The following is a 27,541-nucleotide window of genomic DNA, read 5'->3' as shown; positions in this document are numbered from 1 at the left end:
GGCGCCGCGCTCGGGGCACCGGGTGGCTGCGGCGGCAGCGGCGGCGGCGGCGGCGTCCACCCCAGAGGCGGTTGTTGCTACGCCCGGTACTGGGATCGCTGCCCGAGGCGCAGACGCGGTGGACTTCGCCCGCCCCGGCCCTCGGCTCGCTGTGGGCTCGTCATGGAGACCAACCAGAGGCCGTACCACCTGGTGGTGTTTGGCGCCTCAGGCTTCACCGGCCAGTTCGTGGCCGAGGAGGTGGCCCGGGAGCAGGTGGCCTCGGGGCACAGCTCCAGCCTGCCCTGGGCCGTGGCGGGCCGCTCCCGGGAGAAGCTGCAGCGAGTGCTGGAGAGGGCTGCTCTGAAGCTGGGTAAAGGGGCGGGGGGGGGGGGCCGCTTCCGGGGCCGCAGGGTTGGGGTCGCCCGCCGCGAGCGTTTGTCCTGCAGGGGGGCGCCCCTGGGGCTCCCCGGGCCCAGCCGCACGGCCGGAGGAGGAGGCGAGGCTGGAGGATAGCACGGCTTTGTTCCACTCCCTGAACGAAATACAGAAATAAATACGTTTCTCCTCCGTGGAATTCCTCCTCCTCCAGTTTGGCGAGTCCCACTGGCCGCGAAGACGGGGACGCCAGCTCCTCCTGTCTGCGCCCCGCTGAGCAGGGGCACCCGGTGGGGCTGCAGGTCTCCCCGGATTTGGTCGGATGGCAAAGTAGGGCTTTGCTCCCTTCGGGTGTTCTGTCCTCCCCTCTCGCCCTGCCTTTCTGGAAGTGTGCGGGGAAAGCCTAACAGTTTTTTTGATAACGATGTTGTGGCTTTCGTTTCTTAATTTATTTTTTGCCTGTTAAGAATCCTCTTTCTTACGCTCTCTCCACCCTCCCGCGTTCGTATTTCTGGTTTGGGCGTTTACTTATTCTTTTAGCACTCATTCAACATATTTTTACTGCGTGGTCTTTTCTGTGCCAGGTCCTGTTCCGAGAGCTGGGGGTACAGATGTGACAGCACACACAAGGACCCTGCCCTCAGGATCGGGGGAGGCATCTAACTGAGGATTCTTGCCGCCTGGTCTCCCCTCATACAGACCCACAGCGCCTGTTAGAGTTCGGGGTGTACTGTGTTCTTGTGTTTAACCTTCATCCCACGCTTCCTTCTAATTCCACCCTGAGCCTGCGTGTGGTGGGAGGTGTAGACTCTGTTTTGTTTGTGATTATGTGCAGAAGATCTCACGTAGGCTCAGTTCTACAACTCTTTCTCCCGCTAGCCACTGCCAATCTACAGTCTTGACCAAAGAGCTTGTTGGTGTTGTCTGTTTTAGTTTTCCAAAAGAAATAATTTCACTGTTAAAATATATTCTTCCATTTCTTTTTCCTGCTCAACAAGACTGTGCAGGCACAGTCTGATTATCGTTTGTAATGCCTAGATTGAATTATTGTGAGGGATGCACCTTGCACCACCAGAACCTGCATTACTTGATTTTGTTAATTCCAGTTATTTACTTATAAGCCCATCATGAGTGTCCTTTTTTTTTTTAAATTTTTAAATATTTATTTATTTTTGGGAGAGAGAGTGCAGGTGCGTGCATGGGGGAGGGTCAGACAGGGAGACACAGAATCTGAAACAGACTCCAGGCTCTGAGCTGTCAGCACAGAGCCCGGTGCGGGGCTCGAACCCACAAACCACAGGATCATGACCTGAGTCCAACGAATTTGGACTCTTAACCGACTGAGCGGCCCAGGTGCCCCCTATCATGAGCGTTCTTACCTAGACTGTGCCTTCTACCCCAGAGTCCTTTTTTTGTTCTCGTGATGATGATCTTAACAACCCCTTTTTACCCCCATATTTTATCATATGTAGTTGGTTAGTAGTTGATGAGAAACTTCATCATGGAATTCCTGGCAGAGAGGAAATCAGGACAGCGATCTACTCAGTACCTAAACAATCGTAAAATTGTCATCTTACACAGGGTTATCATTTACACAGTGCTTAAGTTAGTTTTTTTTTTTTTTAAAGGTTAGTATTGTATTTTTGTAGCAATTCTTAGTATTAACTCCATTTTCCTCATAGCTTTTTCTTTTTTATATCGCCTGGTTTAAAAAGTTCTTATCTTTTTTCGGTGCTTTTCCTGAAATTACCATCACTGATTAGTATAAAGAGAAGATCTGGAAGATCTAACACTGTATCAGATTTGTGGAAAACGATTTATGTCTTACTTTAGGAAGACCGACACTGTCCTCCGAAGTTGGAATAATAATTTGTGATGTCACTAATCCCGCCTCACTTGATGAAATGGCTAAGCAGGCGGCAATTGTCCTCAACTGTGTAGGACCCGTAAGTAATCAGCCCTTGTTTGTATCAGAACAAACAGTCTATTCATTTCTAACAGAATCTGGTATTTTAGATTCTAGAGGAACATAAGGACAGGGTGCAGAAGAATTGGTTCAGGGCCTTAACCCCATCTGGGGGAGTTTTCACTTCCAGTGAGAGCAAATGGGTGTGACCAGAGTGTCCCAAGAGAGAGACCAGGCCCTCTGGGACACCATACTCCAGGAACGTGTGCTAGTTTGGTTACTGGTTACGGCTATAATTGCCATTTTTTTTTTTTTCTTACCGTACGCTTTTTTTTTTAAGTGTATTTATTTGTTTTGAGAGAGAGGGCCGCACTTGGGTGGGGGAGGGGCAGGGAGAGAGAGAATCCCAAGCAGGCTGTGCACTGTCAGTGCAGACCCTGACTCCAGACTTGATCCCGTGAACTGTGAGATCGTGACCTGAGCTGAAATCAGTCTTAACCAACCGAGCCACCCAGGTGCTCCCCTTACTGTGTGCTTCGTAAGTGAAAAAAAATGTTTGAGCGTGTACCCCCGATACATGTTTTTACCTTGCTTGTGAACGACATTCCTCTGTTACTGTACCCATATGTATGTTAAAAACATGTACAAAAATAGACTAAAAGAGGTTTCGTTCATTTACTCAATGAATATTTATAGAATGTTTATTACATGTAAACTGCACTAGTGAAGGTACCTGGGACAGAATGGTGAACAAAACTGAAAATCCCTCATGGGGCTTATGGCCTGGCGGGGGTGACAGAAAAGGAGGGTTCTAATAGTAGGTAATGATAAGTCCTTTGAAGAAAAATAAGGCAGGGTAAGGAGTTAAACTGCTAGTTAGAAGGGTGGTCACGGAAGGTCTCCGTGAGGACCTGACATTTGTGTAGAGACCTGAATGAAGTGAAGGGGGTAAGCTACGGGAGCGTTTGAGAAGGGTGTTCCAGGGAAAAGCACATACAAAGGTCCTGAGGCGAGCCTGTGTTTGGCAAGACTGAGGCATGTGAGAGAGGGCAGTGCGGCGGGGCCCGGGCAGGACCGAGGTGGAAGTTAGGTTGGAGAGGAGCCCGTGAATTAGGTCAGAGGGTGACGGGCAAGGTCAGGGTTTGAATGGCTGAAAGCAATAGCACGATCTGCTTTCCAGTTTTGAACTTCTTTGGCTTCTGAGAGGAAGAAGAGGTGATGGGGACCGACAGGGGGATGATCGCGGCAAGCCAAGCACAGGATATGGTGGGAAGTGGGTAGGGTCAGAGTGTACTTCAAGAGATCCACAGCTTTTTGGTATTGTTCTGGACGTGAAGGAGGCACCCTTGGCCTGTGCAGCAGGCAAAAGCTGGTGACGTTTACTGATCTGAAGAAGCCATCCCAGGTGGCAAAACATTTGAAAACTAAGCATCTCGAAGGTTGACGATCATGTTTTCATTGAAAGCAGGAAGGTGTTTTTGATTATCAGGTAAAACTGTAGGTGAGTTGTTTATTTAGATTAACCTCACTTCTGACTGGCTTGGATTCTGTGCTCTGCTGCTCCCATCACTCTCTCAGACACGTCCTTAGCCAGCTTCCTTGCCCTTCCCTCCCCAGAATTCTGGAAAAACCCAAACCTGGTTATTCCAGCCCCGCTTGCTCAACCCGTGAGCCCTCAACCCGATTATCCAGTAATCCAGTAACCCCGAGGGTCTGGAGACACCCTTGCTGACGGTCCTACTTTAAATACGTGGTTACAAACCTCATGTGGGGGCCTCAGCGCCTTAGAAATCCTGCACCCTTTTTTTAAGAGAGAGACAGAGCGTGAGCAGGGGAGGGGCAGAAAAAGAGGGAGACCAGGATCTGAAGCAGCCTTCAGGAGCTGTCAGAGCCTGACACTGGGCTCCAACCCAGGAACCGCGAGATCGTGACCTGAGCCAAAGTCGGACACTTAAATGGCTGAGCCGCCCAGGTGCCTCTAGCCATTTTTAAGTTTGCAATTCGATGGCACGAAGTGCATTGGCAGTGCTGCGTGATCATCACCATCTTATCTCCAAAACTCGTCATCGTCCCAACAGAAACTCTAACTGGGTCAGTTTTTGGTTTTTTGTTTTTTTAAGTTTGTTTTGAGAGAGCAAGAGAGAGCATGCCTGGGCAAGGGCTGGGGAGGGCTGGGGGTGGGTGGGGAGAGAGAGAATCACAAACAGGCTCCACCGACATCGAGGTCTATCCCATGACCCTGGGATTATGACCTGAGCCGAAATCAAGAGCCAGATGCTCGACTGAGCCACCGGGTGTCCCCAGTTTTTGTTTTTGTTTTTTTTTAAAGAGAGATCTTTGGTGTTTCCTACTTTCCTAATTGGGCCAGTATTTTATAACCGTGTAGTGCTAATCAGGTTAGTGAGTTGAGGCTCAGCAGTAAGAAGAGAAAAATCGGGTAGCCTGGAATAGAACACAGGGTGAATGACACATGATATGGATAAGTAAGGGTTCATGAAACTTTTGTTTCAGTTAGATACATTGTGTGGGGGCTGCTATGTGAAGTGAATTTCTTAGCGTGGGTTGTGGCCAAAAAATTTTGAACGCCAGGGCTTTAGGGGCGCCTGGGTGGCTCAGTCGGTTAAGCGTCCGACTTCGGCTCAGGTCATGATCTCGCGGTTCATGAGTTCAAGCCCCGCGTCAGGCTCTGTGCTGACGGCTCAGAGCCCGGAGCCTGTTTCAGATTCTGTGTCTCCCTCTCTCTCTGCCCCTCCCCCGTTCATGCTCTGTCTCTCTCTGTCTCAAAAATAAATAAACGTTAAAAACAAATTTAAAAAAAAATAAAAAAAAAACAAGTGATACCTGTAAAACTACTTAGGCATGTGTAAACGGGCGTGGGGCTGAAATACAGTGAAAAGGGACGAAAGAGGGTGTCACCATGGCCCCCTTTGCAGGTGGAGCTCTTCCTCCACAAGCTACCCTCAGGATACCTTTTGTGTCTTCTGTTCGACGTGTGACCACTGCGTGGGACCCAGGGAAGCACGCCGAAGTCAGTTCATGTATTAACCACTAATAAGACCTCATTTTTTTCTCTGTGCTTCCCATAAACGTTAGCATGAATACACAGATTGCTCTCTCCACAGCTGAGGGATGGTTCTGTGGTTGCCTTGAGGTCAGCATGCCTACTTGGGGACCACTGGGTCGGAAGGTGGGGCGCTCAGAGCGGGATTGTGGTTTCGATCCGGAAGCGTGCTGGCTTCTCTGGGGAGAAATGCCTCCTCTGAGATCAAGGATCCTTGCCGTTTGTCCATTATCTCCTACAAGCCCAAGGGTAGACGGTAGAGAACACCCTCAGAACACACGAATCCAGGGGTGTCAGTGCACAGGCCTTCGTAGCACTTGTGCCAGAGTGCAGTGTGAGGCCGGGGGCGCTGCGCTGAAGGGGGGTGGGCGTGCTGTTTCTGGAAGGAGCTGCGGTTACCTAACCCGGAAGGCTGGGGCTGGAGCCAGCCTGGCAGCCGCGAGCAGGGGAGGGTGAAGCAATAGCGGGTTTAGGAAACTACGAGGTGTTTCGAACTTCTGCGACATGGGACTAAGGGCTGGTGGTGTGACCTGAGGCTTGAGCACTTTTTGTGACATGCTAAGAAGTCTGGAGATACAGGCACTGCAGAGCTAGTGATGCATGTGTGTGTGAGAAGGAGCACACGTGACCTCAGCTTTTTATTCTAGAATAACGATTTGGTGTTTCTTTGGCGATGGGGTGGGTTTGGCTGCAGCAAAACCAGTCACTGTAGTAAACTGCATGAGAGGGGGCAAAGGCGTGACCTCGGATTCGGAGGCGTGGAGGGGAGGGGACTGATTTGATGAAACGTGGTACCTTCCAGTGTTGATGGAGTCAGAGACAGCTTCTGGGTTTCTCACTTGAGGATGCGGTTAATCATGACACCCAAGGGTGGGTTCTACTGCGTGCTCTGTGCTAAGCTACTTGTGTCGTCTTATTTCGTCCTGACTACAGCCCTGAGACATAGGTGCTGTGATTATTCATCTCTTTTGATGAAGAAATCGAAGCTTAGAAGGTGAAGTACGCGCCCAAGTTCGCACAGCCGGTGGGTGCACAGAATGGACTCAGTCAGGCCCGACCGTAAAGCCTGTGCCCTAGACGGGCTGCTGGTCAGCCGTTTGCACAGTTCTGTCTCCTCAAGGTCCCTACCTGCAACAGGTCAGGACAGGAATGGCGAGTGGGGCCCAGGCGGTCTGAGCCACCACCTACGCTTCTAATCAATACACCCTAGTCACCTCTGTTACGAAGTAGAGGAGGAAAACAGGTTTGTAAGAAAGATGATGGATTTGAATTTGGGTTGTCTGCTCAGTATTCTTTTTTTTTTTTTTTTAATGTTTTATTTATTTATTTTGAGAGAGACACAGCGTGAGCAGGGGAGGGGCAGAGAGAGAGGGAGAGAAAATTCCAGGCAGGCTCCGTGCTGCCAGTGCAGAGCCTAATGCGGGGCTCGAACCCACGATCCATGAGATCAAGATATGAGCCAAGAATAAGAGTCCGATCGATGTTCAACCGACTAAGCCACCCTGGCAACGCCCCCCGCCATGCCCCTGAGCATTCTGGAATTAAGACAGGAAATACATAAAATATAGTAGAATTATTATTTTTTTAATAAGTGAGGAAATCAGGGTGAAGAGAAAATAGGGGAGGGACAATGAAGCCAAAGTAAAATCAGTTTTATGCACGAATCATGCCCTGTGTCCTGTGCTCTTGCTGGTCCTGAACTTTCTAACAGAAACCAAAGATACGGAAGCGTCTGTTAGTTCTGGAGATAGACGTTGAATGTCATCAGGATACCTGTTGTAGGTGACATCAGGAGAGTAGAAATTTTCCGGGGAGATTCGGCAGCTCTGGCGTGCAGAAGAATCACCCATGAGGAATGTCACTGGAGTCTACTCTGCCTGTTGACATGCGTGTTACTGGGCTCCATCCCCAGAAACTCTGATTTAGGGGGCCTCTGGGGTGGGATGGAGTCACCATCCATACTTAACATACTTAACGAGTCACCTAGGTGACTTTAACACAGGTGGACACCTGGCCAACTTGAGAAACTTTGGGAGAAGATAACCAAGAGAAAGGCCAAAAGAGGCTCCAAATGAGTTGCAAAGTGGATGTGTGTAAATCTTAAGGATTGCCGAAGATGAAAAAAGAGCTTTGGGGCACCTGGGGGCTCAGTCAGTTAAGCCCCTGACTCTTGATCTCAGCTCATGTCACAATCTCAGGGTTGTGAGTTTAAACCCCAACTTGGGCTTGACCTCTTTCGTTTTAATCTCTATTTCTATTTTATGTACATTTAAATTAAAAAAATTTTTTTTTAAATATTTTATTTATTTTTGAAGGAGAGAGAGAGAGAGACAGAGCATGAGTGGGGGAGGGGCAGAGAGAGAGAGAGGGAGACACAGAATCCGAAGCAGGCTCTAGGCTCTGAGCTGTCGGCACAGAGCCCAAGGCAGGGCTTGAATTCACAAACTGTGAGATCATGACCTGAGCTGAAATCAAGGGTTGGACACTTAACCGACTGAGCCACCCAGGCGCCCCTTAATATTTCAGTCATGGTAACCAAGACTGTACTTATAAAACTCAGTGGCATTTCATTCATTTAAGCTTGCTAAGTACGAGTTAACTGCTGGCTTTCTTTATCCTTCCCCCCCAGTATCGATTTTACGGAGAACCTGTAGTAAAAGCGTGTGTTGAAAATGGAACGAGCTGTATTGACATCTGTGGAGAACCTCAGGTACGTAAAATGCAAAGGAAAGAATGGAATTAGCGACACAACTCTCTGTTAGCGTGGACGATACTTAGTGCAGGTTCGCAGACCTATTTTAGAATTCGATGTCCCCCTCCCTCGTGGTGACAGATGGTGTTCTGTGGACGGCTCACAGGAGAGCCCGATGGGAAGGTCTCTTCTTCCGTTTTCTCGAATTTTTTTCTTCCTTACCACCTCGTTGATTTCAGGTCTCTTGTAGGTAGGCTGTGCTGATCTTTATAGGTCCGGCATGCCGCGAATGGAATGAACTGAAGCGGTGGGGTGCGCGCAGAGTTTTGGAATCGCGCTTTTGGCACTTTTTCGTAACGAACTCCCTTTTTGTGAGCAGACACCTTTACAACATTGAAGGAGAGTACGTGCGAAGTCCTCTCCACCTAAAGATGTTAGATATTGCCGCTTGTTGAGTGCTTATTACCACGCTGGCGCTATGCTAATTAAGCATTTTACGCCATCTGAATTTTCAACGTTCCTGCGCGGTAGGTATCCTCTTTCCTCTTTTGTGGATGAGGAAATCGAAGCTTAGGAAGGTTAAGTCAGGCAGCTCAAAGTCATGCAACTAGTAAGTAGAAGGACGAGGACTCGAACTGAGGTTTGCCCGATTGTGGGAAGTGGAGTGTTAGTGAGCACCGAGCTCGGCTGCCTCCCTTTAAACTGTACCTCATGTCCCTGTAGTCTCTGCTGATCACCGTCACCAATGTACCCTTGATAGAATGTCGTGAGGTGACACTTTACCCCTGTGGTCTTCCACCCCAAACCCGTCACCCCAGTCTAGTCTTGAGAAGAATTCCAGTAGAGGGGCAGTCTACAAAATACCTCATCAGAAGCCCTCAAAACTGTCAAGGTCCTCAGAAACGAGACTCTGAGAGACCGTCATAGCCAGGAGGAGCCTAAGGAGACATGACCGCTAGATGTCATGTGGGATCCTGGCAGAGAAAAAGGATGGATAAGGACGGACTGTAGCTAATGATAACGTTACCACCATTGGTTCCTTAATTGTAACAAGTGTTCGTGTCCAAGCTGTCACGACGGGAGAAACTGGGTCGGGGTGCGTGGGAACTCTCCGCTACTCAAATTTTCTGTAAATCCGACACTGTTCTGGAAGTAATTGTTAAACCCAGGCAGAGGATTTGAACAGACATTATTCTCCTCTTCCATCCCTCCTTCCCTCCACTTGTTTTACTCTAGCTGTATATATGCACAGATACATGTCCGTAATCGTGTCCGTCTGAGTAATAGGTTTGGGTTAGGCTTTCTTGCTTTTTTTTTTTTTTTTTGTATTTTTTTTGTATATTAATTTAATTTTTCATAATACATGTGACTCTGACACTTAAAAGGCATTTTGAAAAAATTAATAGTGTCGTTAAGTCAGACCAGCTTATCTCCTGCACTAGTTGGCATCGGGTAGATATCCAGTCAATACTTGCTGAATAAATGAAAAACATTTCGACACAATATTTCACTACAAAGCCATACCGGTTAGCATTTTCAAAATGCAATTGCTCTGTCTTTTAAGGTCTCTCATCGAATACTGATGTAAATGTTTCTGATTTAAATAGCTCTGATTCACATTTTTGTCCTGGATTTTTTAGTTTCTGGAACTAATGTATTGGAAGTATCACGAGAAAGCTGCAGAAAAGGGAGCTTATATCATTGGAAGCAGTGGCTTTGATTCCATTCCAGCAGACCTGGGAGTGATATATACCAAAAACAAGATGAATGGTAATTATCAATCAAGAAGCAATAAGTGGATTTACAATAGAAAGGCTTCATGTTTGTAGTGTGGAAGAGAAGCAGAACTATTTCTGTGGGTAATGTGAACACAGATGCTTTGTTTGTAATATAGCGGTAATTGTTATAAAATGTGACAGGGCGCCTGGGTGGCTCAGGCGGTTAAGCGTCTGACTCTTGATCTCAGCTCAGGTCTTGATCCCAGGGTCGTGGGTTCAGGCCTCATGTTGGGCTTTGTATTAGGCATGAAGCCTACTTAAAAAAAAAAAAATACTACTGACGCTATTTTTTGAGATGCATGTTCTAAAGTGAGGAATTATCCATTGTCTCAATTTAGTTACAGTTAGAGCTGTAACATTTCCGGAAATAGAATTTCTGACAGTCATTGTAAATTCAAACTTGCTTGGTTTCAGAATTAATACATTTAAGAATATGATTTATATAGCTATTATAATTGAAGTTTTAAAATTTTTAATCAACAAAGCTGAAAAGTATTGAACAAATTTTTTGGTTTCTATTTCACCCCATTTGTAAAAGGAACCAATAATTTAAGAGTGGAAAAAATCATGTTGACTTGGGCAGCACATAATACTAAAATTGGGGGCGCCTGGGTGGCTCAGTTGGTTGAGCGACCGACTTCGGCACAGGTTATGATCTCGCAGTTTGTGAGTTCGAGCCCCGCGTCGGGCTCTGTGCTGTTGGGCTCTGTGCTGACAGCTCGGAGCCTGGAGCCTGCTTCGGATTCTGTGTCTCCCCCTCTCTCTCTGCCCCTCCCCTGCTCATGCTCTGTCTCTCTCTCTGTCTCTCAATAATAAATAAATGTTAAAAAAAATTTTTTTAAATACTAAAATTGGAATAATACAGAGAAGATGAGCACATCCCTGCGGAAAGATGACACACGCAGATATGTGAAGCGTTCCATATTTTTAAGACAAGAGGTGTTGGCGAGGATGTGGAGAAAAAGGAGCCCTGTGCACTGTTGGTGGGAATGCAAACTGGTGCAGCCACCGTGGGAAACAGTAGGGAGCTTCCTCAAAAAGTTAAAAACAGAGCTACCCTGCAATTCAGCAATTACACCACCAGGAATTTACCCAAATAGTACGAAAACACCAACCAATTCCAAGGGATACGTGCACCCCTCTGTTTATTACAGCACTAGTTACAGCAGCCAAGATGTGGAAGCAGCCCCCGTGTGCACTGATTGATGGGTAAAGAAGATGTGGTGTATACACACATATATCCATATCTGTGTGTGTGCATACACACGCACACACACTGGAATATTATTCAGCCGTAAAAAAGAATGAAATCTTGCCATTTGCAATGACATGGATGGAGCTAGAGAGTATAATGCTAAGAGAAGTAAGTCAGAGAAAGACAAAAACTATGTGATTTCACTCGTGTGTGGAATTTATGAAACAAGCAAAGGTAAAAAAAGAGACAAATTAAGAATTGAACTCTTTTTTTTTTTTTTTTTAGCGTTTATTTATTTTTGAGAGAAACAGAGAGAGACAGAATGAGAGCAGGGGAGGGACAGAGAAAGAGGGAGACACAGAAGCCGAAGCAGGCTCCAGGCTCCAAGCTGTCGGCACAGAGCCCGATGTGGGGCTTGAACCCATGACCCGGGAGATCATGACCTGAGCCGAAGTCGGACGCTTAACTGACAGCCCCCAGGCGCCCTAGCAGACTCTTAACTGTAGAGAACACAATGATGGTCAGGGAGGTGGATGGGGAATGGGTTGAATAGGTGGTGGGGATTCAGGGGTGCACTTGTGATGAGTGCTGGGTGATTAACATAAAAACCTGAAGAAAAAAAAAAAAAGAAATGGATGACAGCAATAGATACACAAGTAAAAAATGCAGGTTACTGACCTTCCAAAGTCGACTAGAAATGCCAGCTCTACTTTCCACTGAGAAATGAACAACGTTCTATGCCTTAACAGTTATGCTCTTGAAAGCTTTTTGATGCAAATAATAGCAGCTTAGAATTAAAAACCCTTTATTTAAAAAAATGAGAAAAATAAATATTATGGTAAACAGGAAGTTACTAATGCCACACTTATTTTAAAAGGGTCCATTTAGAAAATGACATGAGATAGGTAACTCCAATGTCCTATAAACTGTTCTAGAGCTTGACCAGGTGGAAAGTGTTTCAGTTTATATTAAATAGTTAACGTAACTCTGGGTGCCTGGGTGGCTCAGTCGGTTAAGCATCTGACTTCAGCTCAGGTCATGATCTCACAGCTCATGAGTTTGAGCCCTGCGTCGGGCTCTGTGCTGACAGCTCAGAGCCTGGAGCCTGCTTCGGATTCTGTGTCCCTCTCTCGCTCTGCCCGTCCCCCCTCCCCCCACTCATCCTCTGTCTCTGTCTCTCTCTCTTTCAAGAATAAACATTAAAAAAAAAAGTTAACGTAACTCTGAAACCAAAGCCCCAGACAGATAGCACTTAAAAAGATAGCACCAAAAAAAAAAGGCTCCAAAGCAGTCTTGCTTAGTGAAATTAGTAGTAAAAAAATGCTAAATAAAATTTTAGTAAATATTCAATGGCATTTTAAGAGAATCATATATCAACACCAAGGTTTTTTAGGAAGTTATGTAATCATTACATCAGAATATCGAAGATGAAAAGCTGTATGACCATCTCAATAAATCATCTGAAAATTCTTGCCATGTGCTGATTCCGATTTTTAGGAATTTAGGAATAGAATATTTTATTAACATAAAAATGTCGGAAGGCAATAGCCAGTATCATACTCGGTGATGAAACACTAGAACTGTTCCTGATAAAAAGAAGAACACGAATTGAACATCTTTAAAGCATTCAGTCTTGCAATCATGAACCTGGTCTTCATTTCTCAAAAATCTTCTTTTAAATCTATACAGTTTAGACATCTTCGTGATAGTTTTGCATATTTCTTACTAAACTTGTTTTTAAATATTTAATAGTTTCTGTTATTTTGAATAGGTCTTTTTTCCTTTTAAGGGAAAACATTACACCTTGTTTAAAAACTTTGTTTTCATGATCTCAGGGTTTGTGGGTTTGAGCCCCTTGTCAGACTCTGTGCTGACAGCTCAGAGTCTAGAGTCTGCTTTGGATTCTAGGCCTCCCTCTCTCTCTCTGCTCCTCCCCCACTCCTGCTCTGTCTCTCTCTGTCTCTCAAAAATAAATGTTAAAAAAAAAAACAAAAACACTTTGTTCTCAGATACTGAAACCTGAGTCAGTGTTTTAACAAGTGTCCCAGCTGATTGTTTGATACAGCGGGCTGCATTTTATTGCATATTGCCTTCGGTGGTCCATGTTCTTTCTGTGGATAGGTTAGATCACAGAGCCATAAATCCCGACTGCGTTCTCTTAGCAACCCGCAGAATCCTCTCAGTGACTTGTACTGTAATGATCTGTTTTGGGCTTTGTCAGTGGCCCCCTAGCGATATTTATATGGCTATAGTTCTCATCAGTCTGGATGACGTGGTTATTCATTATCTTTCTTTGTCAGCTTTCTAGGGCCCCGTAATTTGGTCCTCTCTTGGAATTAAAACAAGGAAAACTGTCCTCTTAAGAAATTGATATACTTCTTTTTTTTTTTTTAAGTTTACTTAGAGCACATGCACGCACAGGAGTTGCAGAAAGAGGGGAGAGAGAGAGAGGGAGGGAGAAAGAGAGAGGGAGGGAGAGAGAGAGAGAATCCTAAGCAGGCTCTGCACTGTCAGTGGAGAGCCCAATGCAGGGCTCCAAGTCATGAACTGCGAGATCTTGACCTGAGCCCAAATCGAGAGTCGGACACTTAACCAACTGAGCCACCCAGGCGCCCCTTGATATATTTCGTATGATCAGATTTTCAGAATTTGCGCATTACGTTTTTCTCTTGTCTTACTGCTCTTGAGAAATTCAACAATTATGTAACTACTATGCCTATATATTAGTCCCCATGGTTACATGATTGATTTCTCCCTCTTTTTCTGGCTTTGGTTTTCTGTTATTATTTATGCTTATTTCTTTATTTCATTTTAACAGCTTTAAGTATTTTATAAGCCATCACCCAGGCCATTTTGATAGGCTTTCTGTGCATTTATTCATGGTAAATCAGTACAAACAAGCCTTCTTGAAAGCAGTCATACTGGAAAACAGAATTAATCCCACAGATGTAATTTTGAGAACTGTGTCCCAATGGGTGTTCAGAGTCAGTGAACTTGCTGCCTTGTTGCCTTCAGAGTGAGTGAACTTGTTGCCTTGTTGGAAGAGATTTTTAGTGTTTTCAGCCTGAATACTAGAAAAGATCTTATTAGTACTAGCACTTGGAGTTTATTCTAAATGATTCTTTCTGACAATTTCCTTGGCTTCAGTTGCTTCTTAAGTCTGTTTCCAGTAACATACTAGAACTGTTACCAGTATTGATTTTCTGACTGTATCGGCTATAGGCTTAGTAAAAGTGGTCCCTAACGGAATAGGAATAGTTTATTACTACACGTCTTGGTTACATAGATCTTACTCGATTTACTTTTGCTATTCTACTCTTTTAGGTATGCTGACGGCTGTGGAAAGTTTCCTGACTATACATTCTGGACCTGAGGTTAGTTTTTCTGTTTGTCAGGTGATTTTTATAGTTAACATTAAAAAGCATTTTGGAAATGATAACATGCCTCCTAAAAAATATTTAGATTAATAAAATTTTATATCTATTTGTAATTTTTAGTATATGAAAGTTACTATGTTTAATTTTTAAAAAATATTTATTTAGTTTTGAAGAAGAGAGAGACACAGTGCAAGCTAGGGAGGGGTAAAGAGAGAGGGAGACACAGAATCCAAAGCAGGCTCCAGGCTCTGAGCCAATCAGCACAGAGCCCGATGCGGGGCTTGAACCCACAGCCGTGAGATCATGACCTGTGCTGAAGTCAGGTGCTTAACCGACTGAGCCACCCAGGTGCCCCTACTGGGTTTAATTTTTAAAAGTATATGGTAGATTGCTGGAAATTACTTAGACTTAAAATAGAATTTTGTTAAAAACAACTGCATAGCCCATTCTGTTAGAATGAGTTACCAGCATCCGAACACCAAGTTATATATTGTTGTTGTGCAATAAATGTTGTCAGCCAAGACGATTGTCACCTTAGTACAAGTCAGGGCACTTTTGTTATCTGCTTCACTTGGAGTTAGGTGCTATTGTGGCCATGAAAAAATATATGATGTAATTACTGAATTTATAGTTTATTTGGGAACCTAAGACAGTTGTGTTTCTGGGAGGACCATGCTTTTTGATAGCACTTTTATTGCCGGGTCTACACTTGAGGCTTCATAAATATTGTTGTCTTTAAAACACATTCGTTCAACAAACACTGTGTAGTGTGACACATAAATGAATCAGATGCAAACCTGTCCTTAAAGACATAAAAATTTAGCTTGAGGGGCGTCTGGGTGGCTCAGTCGGTTAAGTGTCCGACTTCAAGTCGGGTCATGATCTCTCCGTCTGTGAGTTTGAGCCCCACGTGGGGCTCCGTGGTGACAGCTCAGAGCCTGGAGCCTGCTTCGGATTCTGTGTCTCCCTCTCTCTCTGCCCCTCCCCAACTTTCGCTCCTGTCTCTCTCTCAAAATGAATTAAACATTAAAAATTAAAAAAAAATTAAAAGATGAGATGAAATACCGTCGGATTCTGAGAACAGAGAGTAAATCTAGCTGGGAGGCCAGAGATAAGAACTTTTAGTTATTTATTTTTTATATTTGTTTTTCAATGTGTATTTATTTATTTTGCGAGCTACAGAGGCAGTATGAGAAGGGGAGGGGCAGAGGGAGGGAATCCCAAGCAGGTGCCACACGGTCAGCGCAGAGCCCCACGCGGGGCTCGAGCTCGCAAACGGTGAGATCGTGACCCGAGCCGAAACCAAGAGTCAGATGCTTAACTGACTGAGCCAACCAGTCGCCCCCGGAGATAAGAGCTTTTAGAGGCTGTGACGTGGACTGAATTTCTAGAGGTCGATGCTGTGGAGCCTGGATGAGGGAGAGGGAGCAGTAGAGTCAGGACATGGCTGTGGGACGGTACAGGGCCCGTCAGGTAGGATAATGGCTGCAGTCATCTGGATCTTGGGTTCGGATTAATACACGCAAAGAATTACATAAACATGCTAAAATTCGTGGGTAAAGAGGATGTCCACAGGGTATCAGAATAAAGGGAAGGGGTAGTGGGCCTGGGGAACTGGGAAGGCCTCCTAGAGGCCTCACCGAGTTCAGCCTTGAAGAGTCGGTAGCCTGTGGAAGGTCAGGAACAAGCATGAAGGACGTGCCTGGATCTGTGGGGAGCGGGTGTGGAAACCCAACTCAACCGGCTGAAACCGGCAGAACGAAACATGAATTTACAGGTTCGTGTAACCAAATGACTGCAAGTAAGTAGTATGGCTGGATCTGGATGTTCGGATGGTTATTCTCCGCCCCCCCCCCCCAACCCCCCATATCCTCTGTTTCTGTCTCTTCCATCTCTTCTGGACTTGTCTGCGTAGGCTCTCAGCGTGCCCGAGAAGGTGCTGGCAGTCCTAGGTGCACATTGTCTTAATGTTCCTGACTTCCGGGGAACAGCTAGCAGAGCCGATGTATCACGTGACCGGGAAGTAGTGGGCCATCTGGCTGTTCTTGAGCCAGTCAGCGTGACCGGTGTCATGAGTAGTCAGATTGCCCAGGTGGTCACGGGCCCCTGGAGGGACACCCTTGGAGTCAGTCTCATCTGCACCACGTGGAACGACTTCCAGATGGGAAGGAGGCTTTCAGAAGCCGAGGATTGCAGGGAGCTGCTGACTGGGAGAGTCGGACAAGAGGCTTCTTTTGACAGAGCAGCGGGAGATGGGATGGGAAAGGCGAGGTGGATGTGAAGAAGGCGTCTTCCCTTCCCGTGAGGAATACAGGAGCCCCTGAGTGGATGGTTCTTAGGAGTCGAGTCAGGAATCCCTCCTAGGACATACAGATTTCGAAACTGGGTTGCGTGGGCTTGAATTCTGGCTCTGCCACTTACCAGTGACGTGCCCGTGGCCAAGCAGGCCGTACTTCCCCTCATCTCTAAAGGAGACGATCGTCGTATCTGCTCCATATGGTCGTTACGAGGGTTAACTTACTCAGCGAATGTACATCAGAGCCGTGGTTGGCAGCTGGCAGATCCGTCAACTAGTGTCAGTAAGTATTATTTTTATTAGTATTGTTAGAACTTGAAGTTGGGGCTTCACTCAGGACAGCAGAGTTGAAGCATCCATATCAGTGCAGCCCCCTCTCGCTCCCCCGAGGCAGAGTCCACAGCCTGACTTTTACAGGGACGGGGAGATTCCGTGCACCCCGAGTCACTAAGCTGTTCTCGTGCCCCTCCTTATCTTATGTTTCCCCTCGATAGAGGACAATGAAGAGGTAACGTGGAAAGCCCTGTGCATTTGGGTATTATGAAGTGTATTTTAAATTTATGTCATCAACCCAGAGCTTTCTTCTAAACTCAGACTTAAAACGTCCCATCACTAATTGACATCTACACTTGAACGTTTGATAGATACCGCAAACTGTACTTTTTTGTGCATAGCTGACCTCCCGCTTTTCCTTTCCAAACGGGCGCCAACCTCAGCTTATTTGTATCAATTTCAGCTGGTCGCGATGCGTCCGTCCACGTATTCAGCTCAGATGGTAGGATCGTTGCTATCTCTGTCTCCTGAACCCCAAGTCCGGTCTGTCAGGAAACCCTGTTGATTCTGCCTTTGAGATCTGTCAGAATCCGATCACTTTTCACCATGTCTCTTCCTACGACCCCGTTCTGGCTACCACCTGTTCCTGTACAGTCCTCCCTCGACACAACATCCTGGCTGGTCCTTTCCAGACATAACCCGATCACGTACTCCTCAGCTCATAATTCTTTAGTGGCTCCTTACTGCATCTGGAGTGCAAGCCAAACGTCCTTCCGGTTAGTGATAACTGATCTGGCCCTGGTTAGTCTCCAACCTCCTCTCTTACAGAACGCCCCTCATTCATTCTTCTTCATTTATTTGTTTTTTTTTTTAAAGTTTATTTATTTATTTTGAGAGAGACAGAGACAGCATGAGTGGGCGAGGGGCAGAGAGAGGGAGACAGAGAATCCCAAGCAGAGCCCCTTGCAGGGCTTGAACTCACTAAACCGGTGAGATCATGACCTGAGCTGAAACCAGGAATCTGACGTTCAACCGACTGAGCCACCCAGGCGCCCCCATATATCGTATTTTTTATTGAGTTTATCACTCTCCCTGGAATGTGAGCACCACAAAAAAGGATCCTTGGCTGTTAATTCACCAAGCACCTAGAACAGTGCTGGTCACGTAGTAGGAGCTCAGTAAGTGTTTTTTGGCTGACTTGAGTGGACGAGGCTAACTTAACCTTCATTCCAAAACTCTGTGGGAGTAATTCCAGAATGTAAAAGTGCAGTCCGGTTTCAAAGGAATGTAGAGGTAAAAATCCTAAATAAAATACTAGCAGATTAAAAGCAGTAATACAGGGGCGCCTAGGTGGCTCAGTCGGTTAAGCGGCCGACTTCAGCTCGGGTCATGATCTCGCGGTCCGTGAGTTCGAGCCCCGCGTCGGGCTCTGTGCTGACAGCTCAGAGCCTGGAGCCTGTTTCAGATTCTGTGTCTCCCTCTCTCTGACCCTCCCCCGTTCATGCTCTGTCTCTCTCTGTCTCAAAAATAAATAAATGTTAAAAAAAAAAATTAAAAAAAAAAATAAAAGCAGTAATACATAAGACAAATAGCGCATTTTGACCAAGTTAATTTTACATACGAAATGTGAGGTTTAACATTATATAGTCACTTTGATTCACTCCACCAACAGGTTAAAGGAGGACGGTCATAGGATCATCTCAATAAATAGAGAAACAGCATTTGATAAAATGTGTCTATTCATGATTAAAACTTGCAGCAAGCTAGGAGTGGAAGGGAAGATGATCTTTTTTAAAAAAGCTATACCAAATATGATACCCAGTGTTTAACATTGAAAACTTTTGTTCTGAGTTCAGGAATGACTCGGGAGCCCTCTGTCATTACTCCAGCCAGATTCTAGCCAGAGCAGTAACACACGAAAAAAGAAAGAAACTGTATAGAGGTTAGAAAGGAAGAAACGAAACTATTTTCAGCAGATGATGTAATTGTGAATGTAGGAAATTCAAAGGAAATCTGCAGGTAGTATTACTAGAATTAGTAAATGAGTTTCATCACCTACTGGAAAAATTCTTTTTCTCACCTGATTGCCTTGGCTAGACTCTCCAGGCCAGGACACTGGGGAGCAGAAGTGGCGAGAACAGACATCCTTGTCTTGTTCCTGATCTTAGAAATCTTTCAGACTCTTGCCACTAAGTATGATATTAGCTGTGCGTTTTTATGGATGCCCTCTGTCAGGTTGAGGAAATTTCCTTCTTTTCCTGGTGTGTTGAGTGTTTTTAACGTGAAGGGTTATATTTTATCAAATGCTTTTTCTGCATTTATGGAGACGATCACGTGGTTTTGTTTTTTATTATCTTCTTACACGGCATCACTTAAGATTGATTTTCCTATGTGGAGCCAACCTTACATTGCCGGGGTAAATCCCACTTGATCATAGTATATAATCCTTTTTATGTATTGCTGGATTTAGTTTGCTAGTATTTTGTTGATGGGTTTGTATCTATACTCATAAGGAATATTGGTCTGTAGTTTTCTCATGATGTCTTTGTCTGGTTTTAGTATCAGGGTAATTAATACTGGTCTTTGGGGAAGAGATTTTTGCAAAGGACCAGTATCAATTCTTTTTTAAAAAAATTTTTTAATGTTTATTTTTTATTTTTGAAAGGGAGAGAGAGTGAGCAGGGGAGGGGCAGAGAGAGAGGGAGAGAGAGAATCCCAAGCAGGCTCCACACTGTCAGCACAGAGCCCAGAGCTCAATGTGGGGCTTGAACCCATGAACCATGAGATCATGACCTGAGGCGAAGTCAGATGCTTAACTGACTGAGCCACCCAGGCACCCTGGGCATTTCTTTCCTTTTTTTTTTTTTTTTGTTTTTTTTTGTTTTGTTTAAAAAAATGTTTATTTTTGAGAGACAGAAAGAAACAGAGCACAAGAGGGGGAGGGTCAGGGAGAGAGGGAGACACGGAATACGAAGCAGGCTCCAGGCTCCTAGCTGTCAGCACAGAGCCTGACACGGGGCTCGAACCCAGGAACTGTGAGATCATGACCTGAGCCAAAGTTGGACACTTAACCCACTGAGCCACCCAGGCGCCCCATGCATTAGGGCTAATTTTGAAAGAATATGGCCAGCTGGTTGAGTGAAAATGAAGTGAAACTCGGTGGCATATTAAAAAGAGCATAAGTGATGGTAGGAAGGCAAAAAGAGCACGTGTTGGTGTAAATATCCAATATGATCAAGCTAATGAGTGTTCATGCTGCCTGAAAATTCATCTCAAGATTGTTAAATAAGGGATTATGGCTTGCTCAAATAGAAGTGAAATGTTCTCTGTAAATACTTATAAGTTCCTTGGTTTTACATATTAGTAATTGTCCCTTAAGATGTGTTTATTTCTTTCTTTTTTTAGAGAACAGAATTTTTTTTTTAATGTTCATCTGTTCTGAGAGAGAGAGGGAGAGAGCGAGCATGGGGGAGGGGCAGAGAGGGAGAGAATCCCAAGCAGGCTCCGCACTGACACGTGGGGCTCAATCTCAAGAACTGTGAGATCGTGACCTGAGCCGAAAGGGAGTCGGGTATTAAGACGTGTTTCTTTAACTCTTGAATTATTTTTTCAGGGGTTGTGTATTCACGATGGTACCTGGAAGTCAGCAGTTTACGGTTTTGGAGATCAGAGTAATTTGAAAAAACTACGAAATGAAGCAAATCTGAAACCCGTCCCAATTATTGGTCCGAAATTGAAAAGAAGGTATATTGACTCAAAATCTGTTCTTTGGTACATCTGGTCTCAGTATATTGTCATTGATCTGATTATTAATAAAGTATGCTACTAGAAAATCCTGAGACTGTTCTATAGTAAGTTCAGGATTGTCTTCATAGCTACATAAAATACAATTAATGCATTATTCTAAGCTTAAGTACTTTGATATTAATATATTTGGACTCGGGGAAAAATTTTTTGAATGTTGTGACTTTTCCATATCAAAATCAAACATCAGCTAAATTGTATGCAGTAAAACCTCCATTTTAATTTTTTTTTTTTAACGTCTATTTATTTTTGAGATAGAGACAGAGCATGAACGGGGGAGGGTCAGAGAGAGGGAGACACAGAATCCGAAACAGGCTCCAGGCTCTGAGCGGTCAGCACAGAGCCCGACGCGGGGCTCGAACCCACGGACCGCCAGATCGTGACCTGAGCCGAAGTCGGCCGCCCAACCGACTGAGCCAGCCGGGCGCCCCAAAACCTCCATTTTAAAGGGTGATGATCTTGTGTAGATTATCTGTTAATAGCACTCTTCTGTGAAAACTTTGTATGTGAGAACTCTAAACTGGCCGTAGAGTTTGGCTGTTGAAAGGAGTGTCGTCTGGGGAAACTGGTGGGCTCAAACGTAGCTGCACTGTGTTCCGCGCCCTCGGAATGCTGTCCCACCTGTCACTTGTTTGGTGTAGTGGGGAACGCGGACATTTTAATGAAGGACAGGTCTGCCATCTTTGCGGTTGTTCCTGCTTCAAGAAAAGTTGACTGTTTGGTTCACAAAGTCACCAAGTTAGCCATAAGTGGAGAAAACGCACCGCGGTCACGGGTCTGCCTTGCAGGTGGCCACTTTCCTACTGCAGAGAACTCAGCAGCTACTCGGTCCCTTTCCTGGGAGCGGATGTGTCTGTCGTGAGGCGGACCCAGCGCTACCTGCACGAGAACTTGGAGCAGTCTCCCGTAAGTGTGCCCAATTTAACTCCTGACAAAGAGCACTGCGTCCGTTCCAGCCCCCCTCGCTGTTTAACGTAGGAGCTTTAGGTGTGTAAAGCAAAACAGGAAGGCCAGCCAAGGCGCGCCTCAGTTTCTGGAAGTGCACGGAATGGGGCGCGGAGAGCACTTTGCATTGTGGGAGTGGAGGTAGCCTCCCCACAGTTCGGACCTGGCCCGCCGAGTACCTTGTCAGTGCAACAGAACAGCAGCAGATTTAGTCCAGAAACGCTGGGGTCACGAACCCCCACCAACCCTGTCTAGAGTCTTAGCTGCTGGGAGGGAGTCTCCCCTGCCTGTGGACGCGTCTGGGCTCTTCTGGCCTCGCCGCCACCCCCCTGCCCCCCCCGACCCCCCGGGGTATCGTCTTACTCCTTTTGGTGAGGGAGCTGCTCCCACTTTTGAGACTTGAAGGAGACAGTGAATCTCAAGTTAAAGGATTATTTTCTCGTGGGAGGGGTTGTAAGTAGCATTCACCTATCTACATCCTATAATGTGTCATCACTGAATGTAGCTACGTTCTTGTGGACTTTTGTGTTCAGGCAGAGGAAGCTACAATTTCTTTAAAAAATATGCTCCCAATGTCTGCTTTCTGAACAAGCTTTTAGAACGTAACACGTTCATAAAGCGGAGAGTGCTTTTGCTCAGCATTTTTGAGGACAGAGTAAGTTACAAGTAGCCGACACGCTTGTGTTACTGAGTGTGCAGACGTAGGGTTGACATTCTGACTTTCTGTGCCTCTCCTAGGTTCAGTACGCTGCTTATATAAACATGGGAGGCATCACCTCTGTTATTAAGCTGATGTTTGCGGGACTTTTCTTTTTATTCTTTGTGAGGTTTGGCATTGGAAGGCAACTTCTCATAAAGGTAAGTAATATTTTAACGAAATTAGGTCTTTAGTAGTATTTTCCGTGAGTTTTAAAAAAATGTCACTGAGCGTTTTTTGTTTTTTGTTTTTGTTTTTTTTTCCCCTTAGTTCCCATGGCTCTTCTCCTTTGGTTATTTTTCAAAACAAGGCCCAACACAAAAACAGGTAACCCTTCCTTTTGTATACAGGTCTTCAAGATAGTAATTTTCCTTAATTTGTTTTTACTTTTCCTCAGTGCATTTACAATAACAGATAAGACTTGATGGGGCACTTACCATGTTGACAAGTGCTTTTATGTTCTTTTCATAAGTTAGATCACTTAGTCTTTTCAGACACCCCTTAAGGTAGGTATTATCTCCACTTTACAAATGAGGAAACTGAGGCACAGGGGCCAAGAACCTTGCAGAATTTAATTTTTTGAATCAGGTTTTTATATCTCCAAGGGGGGCAATTCTGTCTGGCTTGTATTTCCATTACTTGTTGGCTAGTTGTTCTTTTTTTGAGAGAGAGAGAGAGAGAGAGAGAGAGAGAGAGAGAATCTTAAGCAGGCTTCATGCCCAGTGTGGAGCCCAACGCGGGGCTTAATCTCACAACCATGAGATCATGACTTGAGCCAAGGTCAAGAGTCAGATGCTCAACCTACTGAGCCACCCAGGTGCCCCTACTTGTTGGCTGTTTTTGTCTTGTCTCCTCAAACAGCTATGTGAAACCAGATTACCACGTTCTTCCGTTACCCCCGTCCTAAAATAAAAACTGCCTCCAGCTTGTCCTCTGAAATGACTATTTCAGTGGTGCCGTCCTTGTCTAGGCCACAGCCTAGGAACCGAACCGTCTGTACCGCACCCAAGTTCCTCACCACCTCCCTCCCCTGGCAACACACCCGTCATCAAAACTTGTGTCTTCAAAGAACTGATTTTTGCCCCATGCTTAAAGGATGATAGGGTCTTCTGGCAGAATACTGATGTTTTCACCTGCTGAAAATGTCTCATACGAAATAGAATGTTTACTGTGTTTAGGAAGGAGATGACATCTTTAGTAAATAAGGCCTTTGCTTTTTCCTCAGATGGATGGCTCATCGTTTACATTGAGATTCTTTGGTCAAGGATACAGCCAAGGCTTTGATCCCGAGAAGGGCAAACCAAATACGAGAATTTGTACTCAGGTGAAAGGACCAGGTATTTCACATATGACATAAGAGTGCTGGGGCGTTTTACGTTGTCCTAAGGTATAAAGCAGTATTATATTTTTTTCTTAGAGCTTAATTATTTTAGAAATAAATTGCACAAGTTATTTAAGTAACAATATAAATTATTCTGTTAAAGGAAGGATTGAAATTGTTATAATCTAATTGTCTTAGTGTATCCCTCCCCCTGGTTTTCTTTTTTAGTATTATTTAATAATTTTCTGAACAGCATATTTTAATATTGATAAGAAAAGGGGCTGGTTGATATATATTCTCCTACTCAAGGGTCATTTTAAAGCAGTATAATTGTAATATAAAGCTGTGGGCCAAGGTTTCTTTGCAGTCTTTGAACAGCCCTACATTGTTTGTAAAATGTGTGTGCTATGTGCGTTTTCCTGGGGAGGATGCAGGCTTTTGATGGGTGGCTAAAAGGGTCTGTCACCCAAAAAAGCTCAAGAACTTTCACTGTCAATTTTACAGAGCGGTGCGGAGACACTTCTGCTTGTGAATTACAGCCTAATTATAAGTGTAATTACCAGCACCTCTGGTAGATCAAAGGGGGTCTGCTTTGCAGTTTCAGTCAAGCCAGATGGCAAAGATATCGTTGTGTCTTGCCCTCTTTTCAAATTCCCACCAGGCTTCTTAAGATAAATTGACTGTATTTTTATTATTTGACCGAACTGTAAACACTGAGGTTCCCCTTGCTTAGAAACTTTTTTTAAAGTTACTCAGTTGTTTTTCTTTAAGAAATCGAATCTTTTTTTTTTTAAGTTTATTGATTTTGAGAGACACAGCGTGAGCTTTAGTGGGGGAGGGGGAGAAAAAGAATCCTAAGCTGGTGCCGCGTTGTCATCGCGGGCCCCGATGTGGGGCTTGAACCCATAAACTGTGCGATCCTGACCTGAGCCAAAATCAAGTGTCAGAATAAAACCTCCCATTTGATTTTTGAGTGTTGCCGAATGCATTAACATCTTTCTTCGATCATCTGTCTTCCGCAGAGCCTGGCTATGTGGCTACCCCCATAGCCATGGTCCAGGCAGCTATGACTCTTCTAAATGACGCCTCTGATCTTCCTAGCATGTAAGTCTGGTTTTCTTCTAATTCGAAGAGGCCTTTGTCATCCGTGTTATGTTTTCGCTTCTTTTGATGCTGTTTTCAGGCAGTGGGTCTGCACATAAGCATGCACGTGCCCTTTGAACCAAAGATAGAGGTAAATTAAATTTGTAAGAAGGACCGTGTCTTAGTGGCCTCTGAGAACAGTGCAGAGATAGATAAATGAGAGGAGACAGGAAGTGTGAGAGTCACGTAAGTTGACTTTAGTTCCTTGTAAAAACGGCTCAGGTCTGGAGTCAGCTACGCTATAAAGGCCCTCATTGTTAAATAGTATTATCAGGAGCCTCTAGTCAGTGCTGATGATACCCAGCTGGCCATGGGCGGCCCCGATATCATGTGTGGATTCATTCATGGCAGCTTGGCTAGATGATTATCGACTGGGCTCTGTCACCGGAGCCTTTAACTGTTCCTGTAGAAGTAGGCCAGCTTTACAAATGAGCCATCGGCCCGCAGACTCAGAAACAAATAAATGTAGATATGACCCGAAATGGTATTAAGTGACAGACATAAACAGTGTATAAAGCGAAGTCTCATTAGATTTTTTTCAAATAATTCTACAGTTGACCCCCCCCCCCGGGCAGTCGAAAATCCATGTATAACTTTAAAAATTTTTTTCTAATGTTCGTTTATTTTTGAGAGAGAGACAGAGTGTGAGTGGGGGAGGGGCAGAGAGAGAGGGGGACACGGAATCCGAAGCAGGCTCCAGGCGCCGAGCTGTCGGCACAGAGCCCGACGTGGGGCTCGAACTCACAAACCGTGAGATCGTGACCTGAGGCGAAGTCGGACGCTCAACCAGCTGAGCCACCCAGGCACCCCATTCGTGTGTAACTTTTAACTACCCATCCCAAACTTAACTAATAGCTTACTGTTGACATATATTATACTACATTCTTACAACCAAGCAAGCTAGAGAAAAGAAAATGTTAAGAAAATCATAAGACAAAGTACATTTATAGTACCACACTGTAAAAAAATCACGTGTAAGTGGACCCACGCAGTTCAAACCCATGTTATTCAAGCGTCAACTCTATACCCTTTGAAAACATTTAACATATTTTTTAAAATGTTAGTCATTATAGTTAAAGAAACTTCTTCCGTCCAGTTTAAGCCTTATTTATGCTTTCATAATAATTTATTGCCTAAGTTTATTTCACTCAGGTCCCTTTTCTATCCTCCTGACTCTGAGGACTGGCTTTATGAGCAGCAGGAGTCCCTTGGGTTGACGGCCCTCACTGCCCCTCGAGCACACAGCCGTGTCCTGGGGGCTGGGCCAGTCTGGACGGGTTTGCTGGGGCTGCTAGCTTCGTCCCGATTTTGTAGCTCCTTTGTTCGTTGGCTCATTTTCAGAATGGAACCCAGACGTGTCCATGAGGGAACAAGGGTTTCAGGAGTTCTGCTGGCTCAATAGCTGCTTCTCCGGCGGCGGCGGGTCACGCTAGCAGAGGGGAGGCCTGGAGAGCGGCCTCGGGCACTGTTTTCCTTGTTCTGTCTTACAGGGGCGGGGTCTTCACCCCAGGAGCCGCCTTCTTCAGAACAAAGTTGATTGACAGACTCAACCAACGTGGCATCGAATTTAGCGTCATCAGCAGCTCTGAAGTCTAGACACTGGAAGAATTGACTGAAGGCAGGACATGCATGAATTCATGGCTTTTTTGTTTGAAATTTGAAATGCTACACGTGAAAAAGTTGTCAGCTCTAAAATACGTGCCCATTAAAAGCAGGAAGTTGTACTAGCTTGCCCTAAATTTCAAATCTTTGTTGATTTCGTGATTTTATTGCTCGTGGAACAGAACCGATATTTGACTTCTCCATCGAAGAGTTCATCGTCGATGCTTGTAAGTCAGCTGGCGGCCTAGAGGGTGGGGGGGTGTCTTGATCCGTGTTGCTGACAGACCCCCGATGAGGCACTTGGGCTGGTGTTCCTGTAAGGCAGTAACTGCTGTCTTCCTCACCTTGATTTCGAGTGGGATCTCCCCTTCTGATGAGTGACTCTACATATTGTTTGGGCCTTTGCCAAAGGAAACGCACTTTTTGCTGTGGTAGCCTAGTTTCTCGCCCATCCACACTAACTGAGTTTTTGACTATTACCTAAGTTGAATAATAAAGGGTTGTCAATGGAACGGTGGTTTTGTGCTTGGACCTAAGTATTTGAGGTGGTGGCAGACACGCCCCCCCCAAGTGGTCTCGCCTGTGCCGCAGCTTTCTCTGCTTCCCAACCTGTGATTGGTTTCATGGGTATAGCTGGTAAGTTTCCACCCACTTTCACTGCCTAACCAGGATTTTTCATATTTAACCAGGTTGTCCTCTGAAGCCCTAAAATAAGGCAGAGACTTTTCCTTTTGTAATAAGCGTAAAATAAACACATACCTGGGGCTCTGTGCCACGAAGAGGGCAGCCGCTGCCTTCATGAAGCTTCTGCTCTGCAGGGAGAAGCGTGTATTGAGAGGAGTATTAATGGTGTTGAGCAGCCCTTCTGTGCTACCTGTACAGAAGAGGGCGTCTAAGTGAACACGGAGATTCATGCTGGCGGTGTGGGTATTGCCCATCCTCTGCCCTCAGCTCTGCCCTAATTTGGGGGACCTTGAACTAAGTTCTTATCTTCTCCCAAATCAGGAAGGTGTTCGGGAGCAACAGAGTGGCCACGTGCCAGAATCCTAGAACGACACTGGGGTCCGCGGCGGCCCCCAGCAGTTTGCATTCAG

At 45.3% G+C, this 27,541-nt stretch overlaps 1 protein-coding gene and 1 non-coding gene across 2 annotated transcripts; both read left to right on the top strand.

Annotated features, from left to right (window-relative positions):
* SCCPDH (saccharopine dehydrogenase (putative)) lies at nt 1–26,591 on the top strand. Its single transcript, XM_049635130.1, has 12 exons — nt 1–352; nt 2,191–2,303; nt 7,954–8,034; nt 9,657–9,786; nt 14,314–14,363; nt 20,549–20,679; nt 21,528–21,645; nt 22,423–22,542; nt 22,652–22,708; nt 23,607–23,718; nt 24,725–24,806; nt 26,336–26,591. The coding sequence occupies exons 1-12, from the start codon at nt 163–165 to the stop codon at nt 26,439–26,441; spliced, it is 1,290 nt and encodes a 429-aa protein (XP_049491087.1). The 5' UTR covers nt 1–162; the 3' UTR covers nt 26,442–26,591.
* On the top strand, nt 10,620–10,723 carry LOC125926093 (U6 spliceosomal RNA). The gene has a single exon (XR_007459015.1). It is a non-coding gene; the product is annotated as a U6 spliceosomal RNA (small nuclear RNA).
* Nucleotides 26,592–27,541: the final 950 nt, after the last annotated feature.

Source organism: Panthera uncia, chromosome F1, assembly GCF_023721935.1.
Source record: "Panthera uncia isolate 11264 chromosome F1, Puncia_PCG_1.0, whole genome shotgun sequence".
NCBI classification, from domain to species: domain Eukaryota; kingdom Metazoa; phylum Chordata; class Mammalia; order Carnivora; family Felidae; genus Panthera; species Panthera uncia.
Note: the sequence above shows the minus strand (reverse complement) of the source record. Positions and strands in the feature narration are given on the sequence as shown.

What these genes read in the sequence shown, in the direction of transcription:
- SCCPDH (XM_049635130.1), top strand. Translation starts at nt 163, where the DNA reads ATGGAGACCAACCAGAGGCCGTACCACCTGGTGGTGTTTGGCGCCTCA. An exon ending in ACATCTGTGGAGAACCTCAG is followed by an intron (nt 8,035 to 9,656) that starts GTACGTAAAATG and finishes TGGATTTTTTAG; the next exon opens with TTTCTGGAACTAATGTATTG. An exon ending in TACTCAGGTGAAAGGACCAG is followed by an intron (nt 23,719 to 24,724) that starts GTATTTCACATA and finishes TGTCTTCCGCAG; the next exon opens with AGCCTGGCTATGTGGCTACC.